At 37.3% G+C, this 20,013-nt stretch overlaps 1 protein-coding gene across 3 annotated transcripts in view; it reads left to right on the forward strand.

The window, feature by feature from the left end:
• Nucleotides 1–6,452: 6,452 nt before the first annotated feature.
• TMEM156 (transmembrane protein 156) overlaps nucleotides 6,453–20,013 on the forward strand; it is a 52,581-nt gene continuing 39,020 nt past the window's right edge. Inside the window, exon 1 of one of the 3 annotated variants that reach the window (XM_007102310.1) lies at nucleotides 6,453–6,578. In XM_007102310.1, coding sequence (XP_007102372.1) covers nucleotides 6,491–6,578 — 88 coding nt within the window. In that variant the 5' untranslated portion in view covers nucleotides 6,453–6,490. The remainder of the gene's footprint in view (nucleotides 6,579–20,013) is intronic. The other 2 variants (XM_024133162.2, XM_024133160.1) reach the window with 2 other exon arrangements.

The raw sequence follows: 20,013 nt of genomic DNA on the forward strand, positions 1-20,013 counted from the left end.
TCATAGAAAAGGGCTTCCCTGGTGGCGCAGTGGTTGCGCGTCCGCCTGCCGATGCAGGGGAACCGGGTTCGCGCCCCGGTCTGGGAGGACTCCACATGCCGCGGAGCGGCTGGGCCCGTGAGCCATGGCCGCTGAGCCTGCGCATCCGGAGCCTGTGCTCCGCAACGGGAGAGGCCGCAGCAGAGGGAGGCCCGCATACCACAAAAAAAAAAAAAAAGAAAGAAAAAAAAGAAATCATAGAAAGCCATCTTTAACATCCTTATTTAAACCAACGTGTACCTTGCCCAACTCTCTGTTAGCACATCATGCTCTTATTTTTTTTTTCAGAACACTTAACATTATCTGAAAATGAACTATTGTCATTATTTTCTTGACTGTTGTCTGTCACTGGAATGTACACTCCCACCAGAACGTGAGTGCCAGGACTTTGCTTCATTTCCCACTTCATCTCCAGGGTTCAGAGCACTGCCTGACACTGTGTAGGTGTTCAGTAAATATCTGCTGAATGAACTGCAAAATGAATGAGGACATTGGAGCTTCCCCAAAACCTCGCTATACTTAGGCAGGCCTCATTAAGAAAAGATTATTTCCACCCACAAAATGTGTTAATCCAAGCATTGCTGTGTTGCCGAAGTAGATGGTTTATCTGCAAGTAATACAATTAGAGGTAATTAGACTGATCCAGATTATGAATTGTCTTTTAAATTCACTTTCTGGATGATTAGAGTATCTAGAATAGAAACGGTCTGAAGTGGGTAGAATGGAAATAATGACAGTAACTATTTCATACGGTTGTTATTAGGATTAAATGACTTAATGTAAGTGAAGTTTTTAGCACAGTAGTCTCAACTGGGAGCTACTTGGCCCACCCCAGAGACATCTGGGATTGTCTGCAGACATTTTTTGTTGTTGTTGTCCAAACAGGGGTGAGGAGGGTTGCTGCTAAACATCCTACAATGCACAGGATAGCCCCCTACGAAGATTTATCCAGCCCCAAATGTTGGTAGTGCCACCTGTGAGAAACCCTCGACTAGAGCAATGTCTGGCACACAGAAAGGGCTATACAGTAAGTCCCCTACATACGAATGGGTTCCATTCCGAGAGCGCGTTCATAAGGCCAGTTTTGTTCCTAAGTCAAACAAAGTTAGCCTAGGTACCCGACTAACACAATCGGCTATATACTGCTGATTTTACACTTGATTCCGGACATCCTGGGCTTGAAATAAAGATACTGTACTACTGTACTCTATACAGTACTGTACAGTAAAGTACACAAAAGCACAACCACTTGTAGAGGATGCACGCATGTGACAGTAAACGCCAGACACGAGAACTAACTTACGTGATTGGACATGCGAACACATGTTCGCGTTTTTGAAAGTTTGCAACTTGAAGGTTCGTATGTAGGGGACTTACTGTATTTGTGTTTGCTATTATTATTATTTTATAAGTGGTCCTTCTCTGACAGACAAATGTTCTCACACCGTCTGTAACTGGGGGGATAGCACAGTGATTGACAGCATTAAATCTACAGTCAGACTCTGTGGGTTTGAAGCTTAGCTTTACTGTTTATTAACAATGTGATTTTAAGCACATTACTTGACTTCTCTATGCCTCATATTCTTTGCCTATAAAATTGGAATAACAATAGAAACTCCCTCAGAAAGTTGCTGGGGATTGATGAAAATAATCCATATAAAACACTCAATAATGTTGTAAAAAATTAATCAACAGAAACCTCAATTAAATAGAGTTGGGAGACCAGAGCAGGGAGTTCCCATGCCCTACAACAATAGAAGAGCCTAACAGGAAGAAGAAAGACTCCTCTTCTTGCCTGGCAAGAGCTCAACCAATGAGAGACTGTCACAACTCAGCCAATGAAAATCCATGGACTCTGTTTACTATAGTCCTCCCAATTTCCTTTCCCCTTCTATAAAAGAGTGCTCCTCTTCACTTTTGCTGGGGACTTGCTTGTGGCTTGCCATGATTGCAGACTCTGAATTGCAATTCTTTGATGATCCTGAATAACAACCCCCCACTTTTGTTTTCCTGGAGAAATAATTGGCAGTCTACTTGTTTTAAGTCAACAATGTGTAATAGCACATAGTAAACATTTAATAAATGTCATTGATCATTGCTATTGTTTTTGTTGACCTCAAAAGATCTTTCCACAGAATATAGTGAAGGGATTGGGGGTAGTTTCAACAAAGAAAAAATAGAAAAAATGTTGCTCATGTAAAGTATTACAACAAGCGTATATTTCATATAATAAGAGATAACTATGCAGACTTTAAATCCAAACCATCATTTTTAAGACTATTATTTTTTAAAACTATGTTGCTCTTGCTTTCCTGGTAGAGCAGCTCCTTGAAATAAAGGATTCTCTCATTTTAAAAAGTTGTATCTAGCACACAACATACGATTATTTAATTAAGACTTTTTTCAATTAGAATTATAGATACACTAAAGTATTTCCAGAATCCAACTCTCAAATATGAAATATAAACTTAGGAATGTTAAACACTAGTACAGTATCAACAGTCTCTTGCGTTTTAGATTTATTAAGGTTTTATTCCTTCATTGAGATAGTAGAGAGAAGCCCACAGTGGGTAACTGCAGACTTGTAGTCATCCTCTTTTTATAATCTGATGTTTGTGAAGGTGTTTTGGAAATTGTCACAAAATGGGGGAGGAAAAACCCCACCATATACGAAACAAAAGGGAACATGACAACCTGGGAAAAATGTTTGCAACATATATGGCAAAAGATACATATTCCCAATAGAGAAAAGAGGCCTATACAGCAACAACAAGGATATGAGTGCTCCCATAAAAGACATGAAGAGGCAATTCAAAAGAGAAGAAATTCAAATTGCCAGTAAATATGGAATATGTTCAGACCTACTAGCAATCAGAGAAACACAAATTAAAACAAATTTTGGGTTTTTTTTCCCTTTCAAATTGACAAAGTTTAAAAGAATAAAATGGCCAGTGTTGAAGTTTGGTGATACAAGGGCACCCTCATCGACTGTGGGTAGAGTATATGTTGACACAACTTTGCTGGGAGACAGTTATCTATATGAATTAAGAACTTCAAAAATCTTTATGCTGTTTGTCTTCATAATTCTGCTCTATAATCAGATTTGCACAAAGATACATGCATGAGACTATTCACATTGTGGTGCTATACAAAAATTTTTAATGACAAATGGAGTATGCTTAAATAAATTTTGATCTATCTATGAACCATTAAAAAATCAAATAGTCTTTATTTATTTTATTTTTTTAACATCTTTATTGGAGTATAATTGCTTTACAATGGTGTGTCAGTTTCTGCTGTATAACAAAGTGAATCAGCTACACATATACATATATCCCCATATCCCCTCCCTCTTGCGTCTGCCTCCCACCCTCCCTATCTCACCCCTCTAAGTGGTCACAAAGCACGGAGCTGATCTCCCTGTGTTATGCGGCTGCTTCCCACTAGCTATCTATTTTACATCAAATAGTCTTTAGAAATAACTTATTCCGTAGCATTTTCATGTTTGGCTGACAGAGAGGTGATGGTACAGAAATATGAAAGAAAGGAGAGCACCGATGCAAGGGGGGACATCTAAAGAGGAGTGTCCTTTACCCTTACGCACTTCTCAGGCTCTGGGAGTCTCCTGGGCTTCTCACAGTAACTTAGGGTAAATATTCACGTTAAATTCTAACAGTAACTCAGAGTCACACACTTAAAGGTTTAGAGCTTACTACATCTCTGGCCTTCAAAGCCACAAATAACATTGTTAAACAAAGTTTCTTACACACCACTAGATGCTTATCTACTTATTTGTTTCTAACTTTTCTGCTGCTTCAGTTCTACCTTCAAATTAAAATTAAAAGTTAAGTAAAATCAAGAGTTAGCACAACCTATATTTATTTATTTCTAAGGCACTATCATTTTAAGTTGGATTACCTACAAGAAACTGCAGCCTAATTCTTTTTTTTTTTTTTTTTTTTCGGTATACGGGCCTCTCACCGTTGTGGCCTCTCCCGTTGCGGGGCACAGGCTCCGGACGCGCAGGCTCAGCGGCCATGGCTCACGGGCCTAGCCGCTGCGCGGCATGTGGGATCTTCCCGGACCTGGGACGAACCGGTATCCCCTGCATCGGCAGGCGGACTCGCAACCACTGCACCACCAGGGAAGCCCTGCAGCCTAATTCTTAAATTTTAGTGACTGGTGGTGTTTAAAATGCAAATATTTAATAACATACTTTATGTGGCAATGTCAGTAATAAAACATTTTAGTGGATGAATTATGGCAGTCAGAAAAAGCAAGATACTTCAGCCTTTTTCACCCTTGCTATTGAATCTTGGAGGATTTGACCCAAGGGGTACTTGGAACTTCTTGTTGGCTATTGTTCTGCAAACACTTTAAGCTATTAGTAACTGTAAGCAGAAAGATCAAAAGTATTTATGAAAATTAAATTAAAACATAATAGAACAATCGAGGACAATAAAAGATTCTTGAAATATCTGAAGGAATATCACAATTTTCTCATGATTTGCTAAATCAGAGATGATGCACTGGTATCTGGCAAATGGATTATAGGCCAGGTATGAGACACTGAACCCCTACATCCTCAGAGCAGCCAGGCAGTGGCCTGGGACTAAGGGACCCTGGACTGGTCTCCTGACATCCACCATCTGTACAGCACCAGAGAAGCCAGCTGCAGAAAACATGGAACAGCCCATTATTGACAAAGGACCCATGGAGCCGCTAGGGAAGTTTATCTTCTAGGTGTTCAGGAATAAGTTTAGCAGCCTGAGTTCATATTGCGGGGAAGGGAGTAGCAAGGTAAGAAGCAGATCTATATGAAATACTACCACACAAACAAAAAACTCACAAATCCATAAAATTTAATATGGACAAAAAAATTAATAAATGAACCAAAGCACTGTCGTTCATAGAAAAGGACAGGTACTAACAAAAGTAGTTTCAGTAAAATCAAAATTAAAGGGGAAAAATATAGAAGTGGTTTAACTGCTCTTATAAGAAAATTCATCCAGGAATTAAACTGACTTAATAGTGCTATGTCAAGTAAATACTTTCTTGATCAATTTTATCGCCATTGGTAAAGTTATGGTTGGAATGTTTGTATTCGTAAATAAGAGTTAGAATGTCTGAGGGAATCAAAACAGGGTCAAAATGGGGAGTAGAGAGTCCACTGACCACTTAATGATACCTGTAAGAATTAAGGAACAGGGTTTCCCATCCATCCTTACCAGAATCTCTACTGAAGACACTGCCTGACCTGTAATCCAATATATCTCAGTCCAGTAATTGGTGCAGGCCATAACTCTCATCAGTTCCTCTCTTCCTTTGAATGATCCTTGATGCTGGTCATAAAATAAGTCCTATGTTTGAAGTCATACACCCATTTTGACTGTTCTTAGACTCAAGTCCTAAGGTCCATGATTCCCATTTGTCCAACAAATTGTTGCACCCAATCAGAAGAAAAGACAGTTAATTCATATTCACAATATCTTCACAGGATGACCTTTGTTCCCTGCTTCCTACCCCCAGCTCACCCATTGTTCCATAAAGCTCAGGGCTGGGTGGGTAAAGAACAAGAAATAGGATAAATGGAAATGGGTGGGTGGTGAGGGTACAAGAGGGAATGAGCAGGGAGAAAAGATTGGACATATCTGATACCATTTTTTTTTAAACCAGAAAACAAGAAAAATGGAATAAAAATACTTGTTTGCACATAGTCTATATTCACCATGAATTTTGCCTGCCCTTCATTTATATTCTAAGACAATGCATTTTATTTCACTGGAATTATTGTAATGAAAGATCTTTTTTTGAAATGGGAACTGAAAATGTGGATTCTGTAACAATAATCACTGTATTTACAGGTATAATGGTAATAAGTACCATTCTATTGCTTTTATACCATGTAGAAAAGTAGAGCCAAAATTTTACATGTGTCTTTTTAATTTATCCTTACATTTTATACTGTGTACTGTCTTCTAGGCATATTGTTTTCTGAAAACCAGAATCCAGGACAATGCACTTAAAATTGGGGCAATAATCACTTAATAAGTAAATGAATGAATGACGTTCTTACAACCTGGACATAACTGACATTCATCATTTCACTTTTGGTGAGTATATTGTGGGTTTATATTTACTCACACGGATTGGTAAGTGTAGGAAAATAGCTTCAAATTTAGATGAGAACAAGACCCCTTTACTTCCTGAGATCGTTTCTTTATTCTTTCTTGTTTAGAAGATAGTTTGAAAGTGCTTGTTAGAAGATAGTTTTCTTAGTGGAAAGTGACTCAAAAATGAAGAAGTCTCAGTTCAAGGCCTCCTTTTTATAAAAAAGGAAGTGAGTATGAGGTAAACTGTATAAACAAAGTACCGCAGAGATGAAACTTAAACCAGGAAGAAATATGCCATCAATGTACTTGATGAGAACACATGTGTCATGTGAAGAGACATGACAAATACAGCCCTCCTTAAATTACTTTTGGCCATGGTGATCACGTTCATTTTAATTTTGCCAGAATATTTCAAGACACCGAACGGTGAGTATTTAATTACAATCTATTTTTTCTTTTATAATTTTTAAAAATTATGTCAGCTAATGGTTACAGGAAAGGCCTTTTTTTTGAGTACATGTTGTGTGGGCTGAAGTTCTATGTCTGAAAAGCTAATAAAATGAGATTGCAATTTTAGTTGACTGTTATATAGTACAGTACCTAACAGTACTTAAGTATTGTAGCATACAATAATGAAATGAAAAAATGAAAAGAAATACTTGAAATCTGTAGTCTAGCTTTCAAACATTGAGTTTACAATAATCTCATCATATGATTTTGCTCTTTGGAAGTTTCCTTCAAAACAGTTTTAAGTATGCTTTTACATTCTGGAATTATTTTATAAAGAAAGTAACATTTACTATGTTAAAAATGCTTGAATCACAACTATCACAACTATTTCACGCACATCACTTACTGTCACTTTATGGAAATGTATTTAGATTTTTTTCAAAATACTATTAAAATAAGATGGGTGCAAATTTAAGCAGGTATATGCCTGTGCATATTTGCAACTAGAGAAAAATGGAACAAAATTAGCTTTGCGTATATTTCAGAAAATTGTGATATTGCTGAAACCTAGGGTAGGAAAATAAATAGATGTAAATTTAAACTATGTTTATGTGTCAGTAAAAGATTTGAAAATATATTAGTGTGATTGTTTGAATGGTAAATGTGCTCCCTAGCATTTTATAAGAAGAAAAAGTAAAAAGAAAATGTTGTGTTCTATCATTAAAAAGTTATCATATGAATTTGATTAAAATCAGAGAAAAGCTTATATTTCATGACTCTGCAATGATTATTTATTATTGCATATACATAGTACTAAGTGGCCAGATGAAAATACTTTTGCTAATAACATTTGGTGACATATTGCAATGATTATTTAATATTGCATATACATTATGTGAAGTAGCAGATAAAATTTTTTTTGATAAATAAACACTATGAATGTCCATTTTGTGAATAACTGAATTTTTCAAATTACTCTTGGTTTTCTGGCATTATGTTGCTTAGATTAAGCAATCATAGCATATATTTTAATTCTTGATTGCACTGAGTGAAAATATAAAAGGAATAGTTAGAATTGGAATGGAGATAACCTATTTCAATTTTTAAGCTATTGTGGGCTGAGGCGTAGCTCATTTAATAGCTGTCTAAGGTAGGTCAGATAGATGTATCTAGCATCTCCAAAGAAAATCAGGTTGTATCTAATGAAAACCAGGTAATCAGTCTAAAAGATTTAATGATCTATTTGCTAAGTATTGGTGTTTTGTGAGAACTGGTGACTACAAGAGCATGTTAAAAGTTTTTCTTTTGGGGGCAGATGTCTCGACAAAAATCAACCATCATTGATAATGATTTTGTACTCTTAGTTTCTTAACTGATTACAATAGCTTCCAATACTACCTTTACTGCCTCCTAAAATTTAAAATACCCATTTCTCTTTTCCTTGTCCAAGAGCAACGTAGATATTTCCTCCGTTGTGATGGATTTATTTGAGAATTTTGTTTCAAAAGAACTCTCCTTGGAACCAACCAACAAAACTGTTTGAAAACCACCATTTTGTCCTAATGTCATTTTGTGGTAGAAGGAATTTTGCACAGAGCTGCCATAAATGAAAAGTTGATTCTTAGGCAAAATGTTTTACACATGCAAGTGTAATAATAATGCTTTATATTTTATAATGGTTTATGGATCACCAGGAGCAAGTTTATATAGCCTCATTTTATACAGTTCTATATTGATTAAACTAAGGGCACATAATTGTTTTGTCTTTTTTAAAAATAATTTTTAATCACAATAAGTTGCCTTATGAAATGAGTTTACTTGTTAACTGATGTATTTCATAAAATAAAATCTAGGGCTTCCCTGGTGGCGCAGTGGTTGAGAATCCGCCTGCCGATGCAGGGGACACAGGTTCGTGCCCCGGTCCGGGAAGATCTCACATGCCGCGGAGCGGCTGGGCCTGTGAGCCATGGCCGCTGAGCCTGCGCGTCCGGAGCCTGTGCTCCGCAACGGGAGAGGCCACAATAGTGAGAGGCCCGCGTACCGCAAAAAATAAAAATAAATAAATAAATAAAATAAAATATCTAGTAAGATTATTTAGATGATAAGATAAAAGAGTTCCAGAAGTGCTAAAATTAACCTTGAGAGTCTCCCATGTAGTCTTACCCTTCCTATCAGTTACTTGTGTCTTTTTTCCATTCTTATATTTTATTCACTTTAATTTCTAAGATAAATATTATAAATGATTTTTACTTGTAAATTATTTATTGATACACTGTCTTTAACATGTCGAATGAATTCAAAAGGAATCTTAATGAGGAATAATGTATTCACCAGGTTTAATAGATTTGATTTCAAAATAATAAATCCTCTGAAGGTCTAAGTTAAAAATAGAGCACTGTGTTTGATCATTTTTCATCAAGAATGTATCTGAATAATCATTACACAGAATATTCAATTATTATAATTACATAGTATAAGCTATTTAGTCTAACTTTAGCAAAGATGGGGAACTTCTTTAATGGTGTTTGGGACTTTTAATGACTTTGCATTAGTTTGCAATGGCAAGATAGCTTATTCTAGTTTTCAGTTTATTGGAAAGGCAGCTTATACTAAGACACAGTAGTTAATATAACGGTTTCATACTCTTATACTGCATTAGATAATAGAGATATAAAAGGGTATGGATATATTTTTATTCAGAGCTTCTTGAAATTAAGGGAGCTGGGTTGTTCCAAATAAGAGATGTTTTACCAACCTGCTTTAGGTGGACTTACAGTGTTTAAGAGAGAGAGAGAGACCTGGTTAACTCATATAAATCTCAGTGATCTTTTATTTATTTATTCTTTCACTTATGAATAGTGTCTAACTGTACTAGGAACCCAAGGCTACAAAAATGAAGGCAATTCTTCCTTCAAAAAGTTTTCAGTCAAGGGGAGGACTGACTGGTAAATAATTAAATACAATACTGTAATCATGAAAATAGCAACGTTAAAAAGATGCAATGGGAACATAAAAGTTGCTTCCAGTCCTGTCTGGGGGAGGATGTTTCTTCCATTTTCATTCACAAAGAGAAATAATTGTCAGAGTTCTAATGATCACTTAATATTTCTCCTTTGCTACTTGCAGGATCACTCTCTAAAAGAAGCAATTGTTATTGATTTTCAAATAAAATATTCTCATATTTATATCTCAGAAATTCTTGAAGCCAGAAATTTTAGTGAGTTATGTGAGTATATTCCTGACTGTGGTGACGAGGACCAGGAATAGCACAGATGAAAACACCTCATACCTAATTTCATCTAGCTGTTTCGACTCCCTCTCTTACTTTTAAGAGCCAAACTGACATACACTATGTTTACCAACTTTCATTTCCCTTCCACCTCACATTTTCTGATGGAAATGGCTGTATAGTGAGCAGTGAAATGGAAGAAAACAAAGGATAAAGGAACCTCAAATACTTACAAACTAGAGGATAAACCCTGAAGTATATGAGCATATGTACATATTACTTATGTCTATATTATAAAGACCAGTGTAATCAGGGTAACTGCAATTAATTTGAGAAATTCTTATCTTAGTTCTCAAAAAATGGGCACTTTATTTTCTTATTGGCTGATGCATTAATAATTTAATCAGTAATCCCAAATCAGGTTTGGGATATAGTCATGACTATTAAAAAAAGTTTTTTAAAAATTTAACAAATATTTATACATACATATGCAGGTACTATATACCAAGTACTTTTACATATAATAACTCATTTTAATTCATTAAATATTTCAACTCATTAATGGTGAAGCATCATTCTCAAGGGAGACTTCTGAAAATCTACAGGAAGAAGGAATAAGCCTAGACGAATAAATTTGCTTTTTTTAAGATTTTATTTCTTACTGAATTTTCTGAATCATTATAGTTTTAAAATGGCTACTAATGGACATGGTATTTTTACATATATATCTTAGACATACGTACTGGCAAAAAAAATACTGCTGAAAATAATGCTTTTCACTGCTTTGGCAGAATTGGCCTTATTCTCTCATAGGCAAGGTTATGATACCAATAACCCTTGCTTGGGAAGCTTTCTCACTACATGTCTCATTCATTTGCATTGGTAGATAAATGTTCTCTCGGAATATCTTTTTTGTTTTTATAGAAAAAATGGCTTTCTCTAAAACATTAATATGGTAATGTATATTCCCCTTGTACCGCTCTGTTTCTTTTCTCCATAGAACTTACCACCTATATTATTTACTTATTTATTGTTTATATTTTTTGTTGCCCGATTTCTCCAAATAGAATGTAAGCTCAATGAAAATGAGGTGTTTTTTGTCTGTTTTGTTCATATTTCAAGCACTTAGGACGTACCCGCCACAGTAGAAGGCACTCAATTTGTGCTTAAGTGAAATTTCTGAGTCATATTGTAAAGGAAATAAAAAATATTATAAAGGAAATAAAAAAGAAAATGCTTTCTGGAAGGAAGTATTTCCCATCAGGCCCTCACAACCATCTTTTAATTTAGGTAGGCCAGGCATTATTATCGTCATCTTACATTTTTTTTTTTTTTTTTTTTTTTTTTTTTTGTGGTATGCGGGCCTCCCTCTGCTGTGGCCTCTCCCGTTGCGGAGCACAGGCTCCGGATGCGCAGGCTCAGCGGCCATGGTTCACGGGCCCAGCCGCTCCGCGGCATGTGGGATCCTCCCAGACCGGGGCGCGAACCCGGTTCCCCTGCATCGGCAGGCGGACGCACAACCACTGCGCCACCAGGGAAGCCCCATCTTACATTTTTGAAACATAAAATTTCACCACAAACCTAAAACTTTTAGGTTGTGTAGCCTCTGAAATTTATTTCACAGAATCTTTTACTTAAAGATATGTATCACTTTACCCTTAATCATTTACCTACCATTTTCTTCCCCAATGGAGAATTTCACAGTGTGCATTTACTTTCCTCGTTTTGACAAATCAAACCAACAGTCTCTTTCTTATGTCCCAAACCTGCCATTCATATACTGCAACCATAGGTTAAAAGTGAACCCAAACCTTGCCCCTTCCTCCTAGGAAATATTTTATATTGTCTTTCCCAAATGATCTCTGAATAAATCCATATTCTCTCTAGACTGCCCTGTTCCTAATCTGGTTAACACCATGGATGTATCATCCATACACAACATGATATTTTTTCACCCTTTCCCGTTCAATATTGCTAGAGAAGCTTCAACTATTGTACTCAGATGGAAATATAATTGAGTTTTTGCTATTGAAATTGATACTCTTTTGAGTCTATGCCAGTTGTTAAAGAAGCAGACCTGTGACCAAAGGAAAGCAATATATATTAACTAACGTCTTTGTAAATTAGGCAGCTAAGCCATGAACTTCTATCCTGGCAAACAATATGCATATTTTAATTCTTGTGGAATAGAAATTTATCATGGCATATATTTTATGCAGTTTATGTGGTTAGAGACAAGAATTTTTTAATTAAAAATTTTAAATTTAAGTATAATTGACTTACCATATTATATTAGTTTCAGGTGTACAACATAGTGATTTGATATCTTTATATATTACAAAATGATTGCCACAATAAGTCTAGTTACCATCTGTCACCATACAAAGTTTTTACAATATTATTGATTATATTCCCTATGCTGGACATTACATCCCTGGGAGTTATTTATTTTATAACCGGAAGTTTGTACCTCTTAATCTCTCTCATCTATTTCACTCTTCCCCTCACCCCTCTCACCTCTAACAACTACCAGTTTGTTCTGTATGAGTCTATTTCTGTTTTGATATGTTTGTTTTGTTTTTAGATTCCACATATAAGTGAAATAATACAGTATTTGTCTTTCTCTGTCTGACTGATTTTACTTACATAATACCCTCTAGGTCCATCCATGTTGTCACAACTGTCAAGATTTCGTTATTTTCTATGGCTGAGCAATATTCCATTGTATATACAATTGACCCTTAAACAACACAGTTGTTAGGGGTGCTGACTCTCCTTAAAGTAAAAAATCCATGCATAACTTACAATTGGCCCTCCAAATACGCAGTTCCTCCACACCCACTGCTCTGCATCTGCAGATTCAACCAGCTGTGGATCTTGTAGTACTGTAGTATTTACTATTGAAAAAAATCCATGTAGAAGTTTGGACCCCTGCAGTTCTAAACCTGTGTTGTTCAAGGGTCAACTGTATATACCACATATTGTTCATCTATTCATCTGTCAATGGATACTTAGGTTGCTTCCGTATCTTGGCTATTGTCAATAATGCTGCAATGAATATAGGGATGCATATATCTTTTCAAATTAGTGTTTTTGTTTTCTTTGGAAAAATACCCAGAAATGGAATTGCCGGATCACATGGTAGTTCTGTTTTTATTTTTTGCGTAACCTCCATACTATTTCCTATAGTGGCTGCACCAGTTTACATTCCCACCAGTAGTGCACAAGGGTATCCTTTTCTTCACATTCTTGCCAACACTTATTTGTTGTATTTTTATAACAGCCATTCTGACAGGTGTGTGGTGGTATCTTATTGTGATTTTGATTTGCATTTACCTGATGATTAGTCATCTTGAGCATCTTTTCATGTGTCTGTTGGCCATCTGTATGTCTTCTTTGGAAAATGTTATTTGGGTCCTTGGCCCATTTTTAATTTAGTTGTTGGATTTTTTGCTGTTGAATTCTATGAGCTCTTTGTGATATTAACTCCTTATCAGATACACTGTTTGCGAGTATCTTCTCTCATTCAGTAGGCAGCCTTTTCATTTTGCTGATATTTTCCTTCACTGTGCAAAAGCTTTTTAGTTTGACATAGTCCTGTTTGTTTATTTTTGCTTTGGCTTCCCTTGCCTGAGGAGACAGATCCAAAAATATTAATAAGACCAATATCAAAGAGCTTACTGCCTATGTTTTCTTCGTAAGATTTATGGTTTTAAGTCTTACATTTAAGTCTTTAATCCATTTTCAGTTCATTTTTGTATATGGTGTGAGAAAGTACTCCAGTTTGATTCTTTTGCATGTATCTGTCCAGTTTTTCCAACACTGTTTATTGAAGAGGCTGTCTTTTCCTCATTGCTTATTCTTGCCTCCTTTGTCATAGATTAATTGACCATTTAAGTGTGGGTTTATTTCTGGTCTCTCTATTCTGTTCCATTGATCTATGTATCTGTTTTGTGCCAGTAATACTCTTTGATTACTGTAGCTTTGTAGTATAATTTGAAATCAGGGAGTGTGATACCTCAAGCTTTTCTTTTTTAAGATTTAAAAAAAAAACAAAACTATCCGGGGTCTTTGTGGTTCCATACAAATTTTAGAATTATTTGTTCTAGTTCTATGAAAAATGCCATCCTTGCATCTCTGGGATAAATCCCTCTTGATCATGGTGTATGATCCTTCTAATGTATTGTTGACTTTGGTTTGCTAATATTTTCAGTGATATTGGCCTATAATTTTCCTTTTGTTTTTGGTGGTGTCTTTATCTGGTTTTGGTATCAGAGTGATGCCGTCCTTGTAGAATGAGTTTGGAGGCATTCCTTCCCTTTAAATTTTTTGAAATAGTTTAAGTAGGATAGGTACTAACTCTTTTTAAATGTTGGGTGGACTTTACCTGCAATGCGCTCTGGTCCTGGACTATCGTTTGTTGGGAGTTTTAAAATTACTGACTCAATTTCATTATTGCTAATCAGTCTGTTCATACTTTCTTTTTTTTTTTTTTTTTTTTTTGCGGTACGCCGGCCTCCCTCTGCTGTGGCCTCTCCCATTGCGGAGCACAGGCTCCGGACGCGCAGGCCTAGCGGCCATGGCCCACGGGCCCAGCTGCTCCGCGGCATGTGGGATCCTCCCGGACAGGGGCGCGAACCCGGTTCCCCTGCATCGGCAGGAGGACACGCAACCACTGCGCCACCAGGGAAGCCCCTGTTCATACTTTCTATTTCTTCCTGATTTGGTCCTGGGAGATTGGACGTTTCTAGGAATTTATCCATTTCTCTAGGTTGTCCTTTTTATTGGTATATAATTGTTTGTACTAATCTCTAATGATCCCTTTGTATTACAGTGATGTTGGTTGTAACTATTCTGATTTTATTTATTTGGGCTCTCTCTCCTTTTCTCTCCCTCTCTTTTTAAAATCTTATTTATTTATTTATTTATTTATTTATGGCTGCGTTGGGTCTTCGTTGCTGTGTGCAGGCTTTCTCTAGTTGCAGCAAGCAGGGGCTGCTTTTCGTTGCAGTGTGAGGACTTCTTACTGCGGTGGCTTCTCTTGTCGCAGAGCATGGGCCCTAGGCATGCAGTCTCAGTAGTTGTGGTGCACGGGCTTAGCTGCTCCGCGGCATGTGGGATCTTCCTGGACCAGGGCTCGAACCCATGTCTCCTGCATTGGCAGATGGATTCTTAACCACTGCGCCACCAGGGAAGCCCTCCTTTTCTCTTGATAGTCTGGTGAAAGGCTCATCAATTTTGTTTATCTTTTCCAAGAACCAGCTCTTAGTTTCATTGATCTTTTTTATTTTTTTTCAGTCTCAATTTCATTTATTTCTGCTCTGATCTTTATGAGTTTTTCCTTCTGCTAACTTTGTCTTCCTTTTCTGGTTCCTTTAGGTGTAAGGTTAGATTGTTTACTTATTTTTCTTGTTTCCTGAGGTAAGCTTATATTGCTATAAACTTTCCTTTTAGAACTGCTTTTGCTGCACCCCATAGATTTTGGATTGTTGTGTTTCCATTTTCATTGTCCAGGTATTTTTTGATTTCCTCTTTAATTTCTTCAGTGACCCATTGGTCACTTAGCAGCATATTGTTTGGCCTCCATGTGTTTGTGTTTTTTGCAGGTTTTTTTCTTGTAGTTGATTTCTAGTCTCATACTGTTGTAGTCAGAAAAAATGCTTGATAAGATTTCAATCTTCTTAAATTTACTGAGATTTGTGTTGTGGAGTAGCATGAGCTCTATCTTGGAGAACATTTTATGTTCACTTGAAGAGAATGTGTATTCTGCTGCTTTTCTATGGAATGTATTATGTATATCTATTAAGTCTATCTGCTCTAATCTGTTGGCCAGTGTTTCCTTATTGATATTATGCCTGTATGATCTGTCCATTGATGTAAGTGCAGTGTTAAAAGTCCCTCACTGTTGTTGTGTTACTGTCAATTTCTCTCTTTACATTTGTTAATATGTGCTTTATGTACTTAGGTGCTCTTATGTTGGGTGCATATATGTTTAGAGTTGTTTTACCTCCTTGGATTGATCCCATTATCATTACCTAATGTTCTTCTTTGGCTTTTGTTATAGTCTTTGTTTTGAAGTCTATTTTGTCTTATATAATTATTGCTACCTCAGTTTTTTTTTTTCATTTGCATGGAGCATTCTTTTCCATCCCCTCACTTTCAGTCTGCGTGTGTCTGTAGATCTGAAGTGAGTTTCTTGTAGGCAGCATGTATATGGATTTTGTTTTTGTATGCATTCAGCCATGCTATATCTTTTGATTGGAGCAATCAGTCCACTTAAATTTAAAGTAATTATTGATAGGTATGTACTTACTGACATTTTGTTAATTGTTTGGGGGTTGTTTTGCAGTTCTTTTTTGTCCCTTTCCTCTTCTTTTGCTCTCTTCTCTTGTGATTTGATGATTATCTTTAGTGTTATGTTAGGGTTCCTTTTCTGTTTTTTGTGTGAGTATCTATTATAGATTTTTGGTTTGTAGTTACCAAGAGGTATATATGACAACCTATAATATATGTAATTGTTTTAAGTTGATGATCTCTTATGTTTGCATGTATTATAATAACCCTTCATTTTTACTATCTCCCAAATGTTTAATGGCTTTGACATCATATTTTACATTTTTTTGTTTTGTGTATCCCTTAACTACTTATTGTAGATATAGATGATTTTACTACTTTTGGTTTTTTTTTTTTTTTTTTTTTTTTTTTTTGGCAGTACAAGGGCCTCTCACTGTTGTGGCCTCTCCTGTTGTGGAGCGCAGGCTCCGGACGCGCAGGCTCAGCGGCCATGGCTCACGGGCCCAGCCGCTCCGCGGCATATGGGATCTTCCCGGACCGGGGCACGAACCCGTGTCCCCTGCATCAGCAGGAGGATTCTCAACCACTGCGCCACCAGGGAAGCCCTACTACTTTTGTTTTTTAACCATCATAATATAAGTGGTTGGTCTACTGTTTGCTTTCACCAATGAGATTTTTCCTTTTGTAACTTCATATTTCTAGTTGTGGTCTTTCTTTTCCACTTAGAGAAGTCCCTTTAATATTTCTTGTGGGGCTTCCCTGGTGGCGCAGTGGTTGGGAGTCTGCCTGCCGATGCAGGGGGCGCGGGTTCGTGCCCCGGTCCGGGAGGATCCCACGTGCCGCGGAGCTGCTGGGCCCGTGGGCCGTGGCCGCTGGGCCTGCGCGTCTGGAGCCTGTGCTCCGCAGCGGGAGAGGCCGCAGCGGTGAGAGGCCCGCGTACAACAACAACAAAAAAAAAAAAAAAAAAAAAAAATTTCTTGTGAAGCCTGTTTAGTGGTTCTGAACTCTTAGCTTCTGCTTATCTGTAAAACTCTTTATCTTTCCTACAAATCTGAATGATAGCCTTGAAGGATAGAGTGTTCTTGGTTGTAGGTTTTTTTCCTTTCATCATTTTGAATATATCCCTTCTGGCCTGCAAAGTTTCTGCTGAAAAGTCAGCTGAGAGTTGTATGGGAGTTTCCTTACACATAACTAGTTGCTTTTCCCTTGCTGATTTTAAGATTCTCTTTATCTTTAATTTTTGCCATTTTAATTATAATGTGCCTTGGTGTGGACCACTTTGGGTTCATCTTATTTGGGACTTTCTGTACTTCTTGAACCTGGATGTCTATTTCCTTTCCCAGGTTAGGAAATTTTTTAGCTATTATGTCTTCAAATAAATTATCTGCACATTTCTCTCTTTCTCTTCTCCTGGGATCCCTATAATGCAAATATTATATGCTTGAAGTTGAAAAAAATTCCTTTTTCTGTTCAACTTGGATGATTTCCTCTACTTTGTCTCCTAGTTTGCTAATCCGTTTCTCCATATCATCTAATCTATTGTTGATTCCTTCTAGTGTGTTTTTTATTTCAGTTATTGTATTCTTTAGCTTTGGGGTTCTTCTTTATATTTTCTCTTTGTTAAACCTCTCACTGTGTTCATTTATTCTTCTGAGTTCATTGAGCATCTTTATGATCATTGCCCTGAATTCTTTATTGGGTATATTGCTTATCTCAACTTCACTTAGTTCTTCTGGGATTTTGTCTTTTTCCTTTGTTTGGAACATATTCCTCTGTCTCCGGATTTTGCCCAGTTCTCTGTGTTTATTTATATGTATTTGTTAGGCCATTTACATTTCCCAATCTTGGAGAAGTGGCCTTATGTAGGAGAAGTCTCATGGGGCCCAAGAGAACACTCCTTCACGGTCACTGGAGCTGTATGCTCTAGGGGCACTTCCTACTTGACTGTGTGGGCCCTTCTGTTGTTTTGGGGCCAACTACTGTTTGCACTCTGGTAGGCAGAGCTGGCCCCTGTCTCTTTGGCTGCCAGGCTCTGCTTGTGTGGTGGCTGCTGGCCAGCTGGTGGAGCCAGGTCCTGGTGCAGCTGGCTGTGGGGCCTGCGGGGGCCTGGTGCTAGTGGCTGGCCTGCTAGTGGGTGGGTAAGCCCCTGATGCTAATAGGCTGGAGGGAGGACTCCAAAATGGCACTTTCCAGCACCTGTGTTCTTGTGGTAGAATGCGCTCCCAAGAATGGCTGCCACCAGCATCTATGTACACAAGCAAGAATCTCAGGTGCTTCCCACGTCACTGGGAGGCTCTCCAGGATCAGCCTGACCCAGGCTTCTTTCAAATTACTACTTCTGTGCTGAGACTTGGAGGGTGTGAGATTTTCAGTGGAATCTCTGTTTCCTACAGCCCTCTGACTCTCCCATATGTAAACCCCTCTGGCCTTCAAAACCAAGTGTTCTGGGGGCTCATGTTTTTGGTGCAGAACCCCTGGGCTAGGGAACCCAAAGTGGGGCTCAAACCCCTTGCTCCTTGGCGACAACCTTTGCAGTTGTGATTATGCTCCCATTTGTGGGCCACCTACCTGGAGGCATGGTCTTGACTGTACCACATCTCTGCTCCTCCTTCCCATCTAATTGTGCTTTCTTCTCTATATCTTTAGTTGTGAATCTTTTCTGTTAGTCTTCAGGTTGTTCTCATTGATAGTTGACCTCTAAATATTTGTAATTTTCGTGTGCCCATGGGAGGATGTGAGCTCAAGATCTTCCTACTCTGCCATCTTGTCTACACCTCTGGCAGCTAATATTTTTAAATTGCTGAATTTAGCTACAGAATATCCAGTAATGATGAAAGATCTTTAGAAACAATTGGCTACGTTTTGTTCGGTTTGACTATTTTTTTAAAGACATAATTTATATACAATAAAATGGAAAGGTCTTAAGTGTTCAGTTTCATGAATTTTTACAGTTGTATGCACCTATCTATCACCCCATACAAGCTACAGATTGTCATCACTCTCAGGAAGATTCCTTCTGCCCTTTCCGATCAACTCTTCTTCCAACCCCAAGGCAACTTTCTGGCCTAGCTCACCATAGTTTAGTTTTGTCCCTTCTTATACTTCGTATTTTTTTTTAAAAAAAATTTATTTATTTATTTATTTGGCTGCACCAGGTCTTAGTTGCGGCATGCGGGATCTAGTGCCCTGACCGGAGGATTGAACCCAGGCCCCCTGCACTGGGAGCGTGGAGTCTTAACCACTGGATCACCAGCAGAGTCCCTTATACTTTGTATAAATGGAATAATCACAAAGTATCCACTTTTGGTCTGGCTTCTTTAGCTTAGTATAATGTTTCTGAGATTCATCCATGTTATTGAGTGTATCGTTTCTGAGATTCATCCATGTTATTGAGTGTATCAGTAGTTCCCTTCTGTTTATTGCCAAGTAGCCCATTGTCCAAATACACTACAATTGTCCTTTCAACCACTGGGTTGTTTCCAGTTTTTGGCTATTATAAAAATGCGGTTATGAACATTCTTCTACAAATCTTTGTATAAATATATGTCTTCATTTCATTGGATAACCATCTAGTAGGGAAATAGCTGAGTATATTTAATTTTATAAGAAATCACCAAATGCTTCTCCAAAGGAGTTGTACTCACTACATCTCATGGTAAAATTTATCTTCTCTGGTTTATATCTAATATATTGGAGCAATAACACTTAGAATATATATATTGTCTGAAATAATCCATGCTTCCTTAGAGTTCCCTGACAACTGATTAACAGAGGAGTAACCTAGGTATTGGGAAAATATGACATAAAGTAGTTTCTGGAGCTCCTATTGTGAACCAAACAATGAAGATTTTATTATAAATTCTCACTTACTTTTTTTTTTTTTTTTTT

The sequence above is a fragment of the Physeter macrocephalus genome, chromosome 7 (genome assembly GCF_002837175.3).
Source record: "Physeter macrocephalus isolate SW-GA chromosome 7, ASM283717v5, whole genome shotgun sequence".
NCBI lineage: Eukaryota > Metazoa > Chordata > Mammalia > Artiodactyla > Physeteridae > Physeter > Physeter macrocephalus.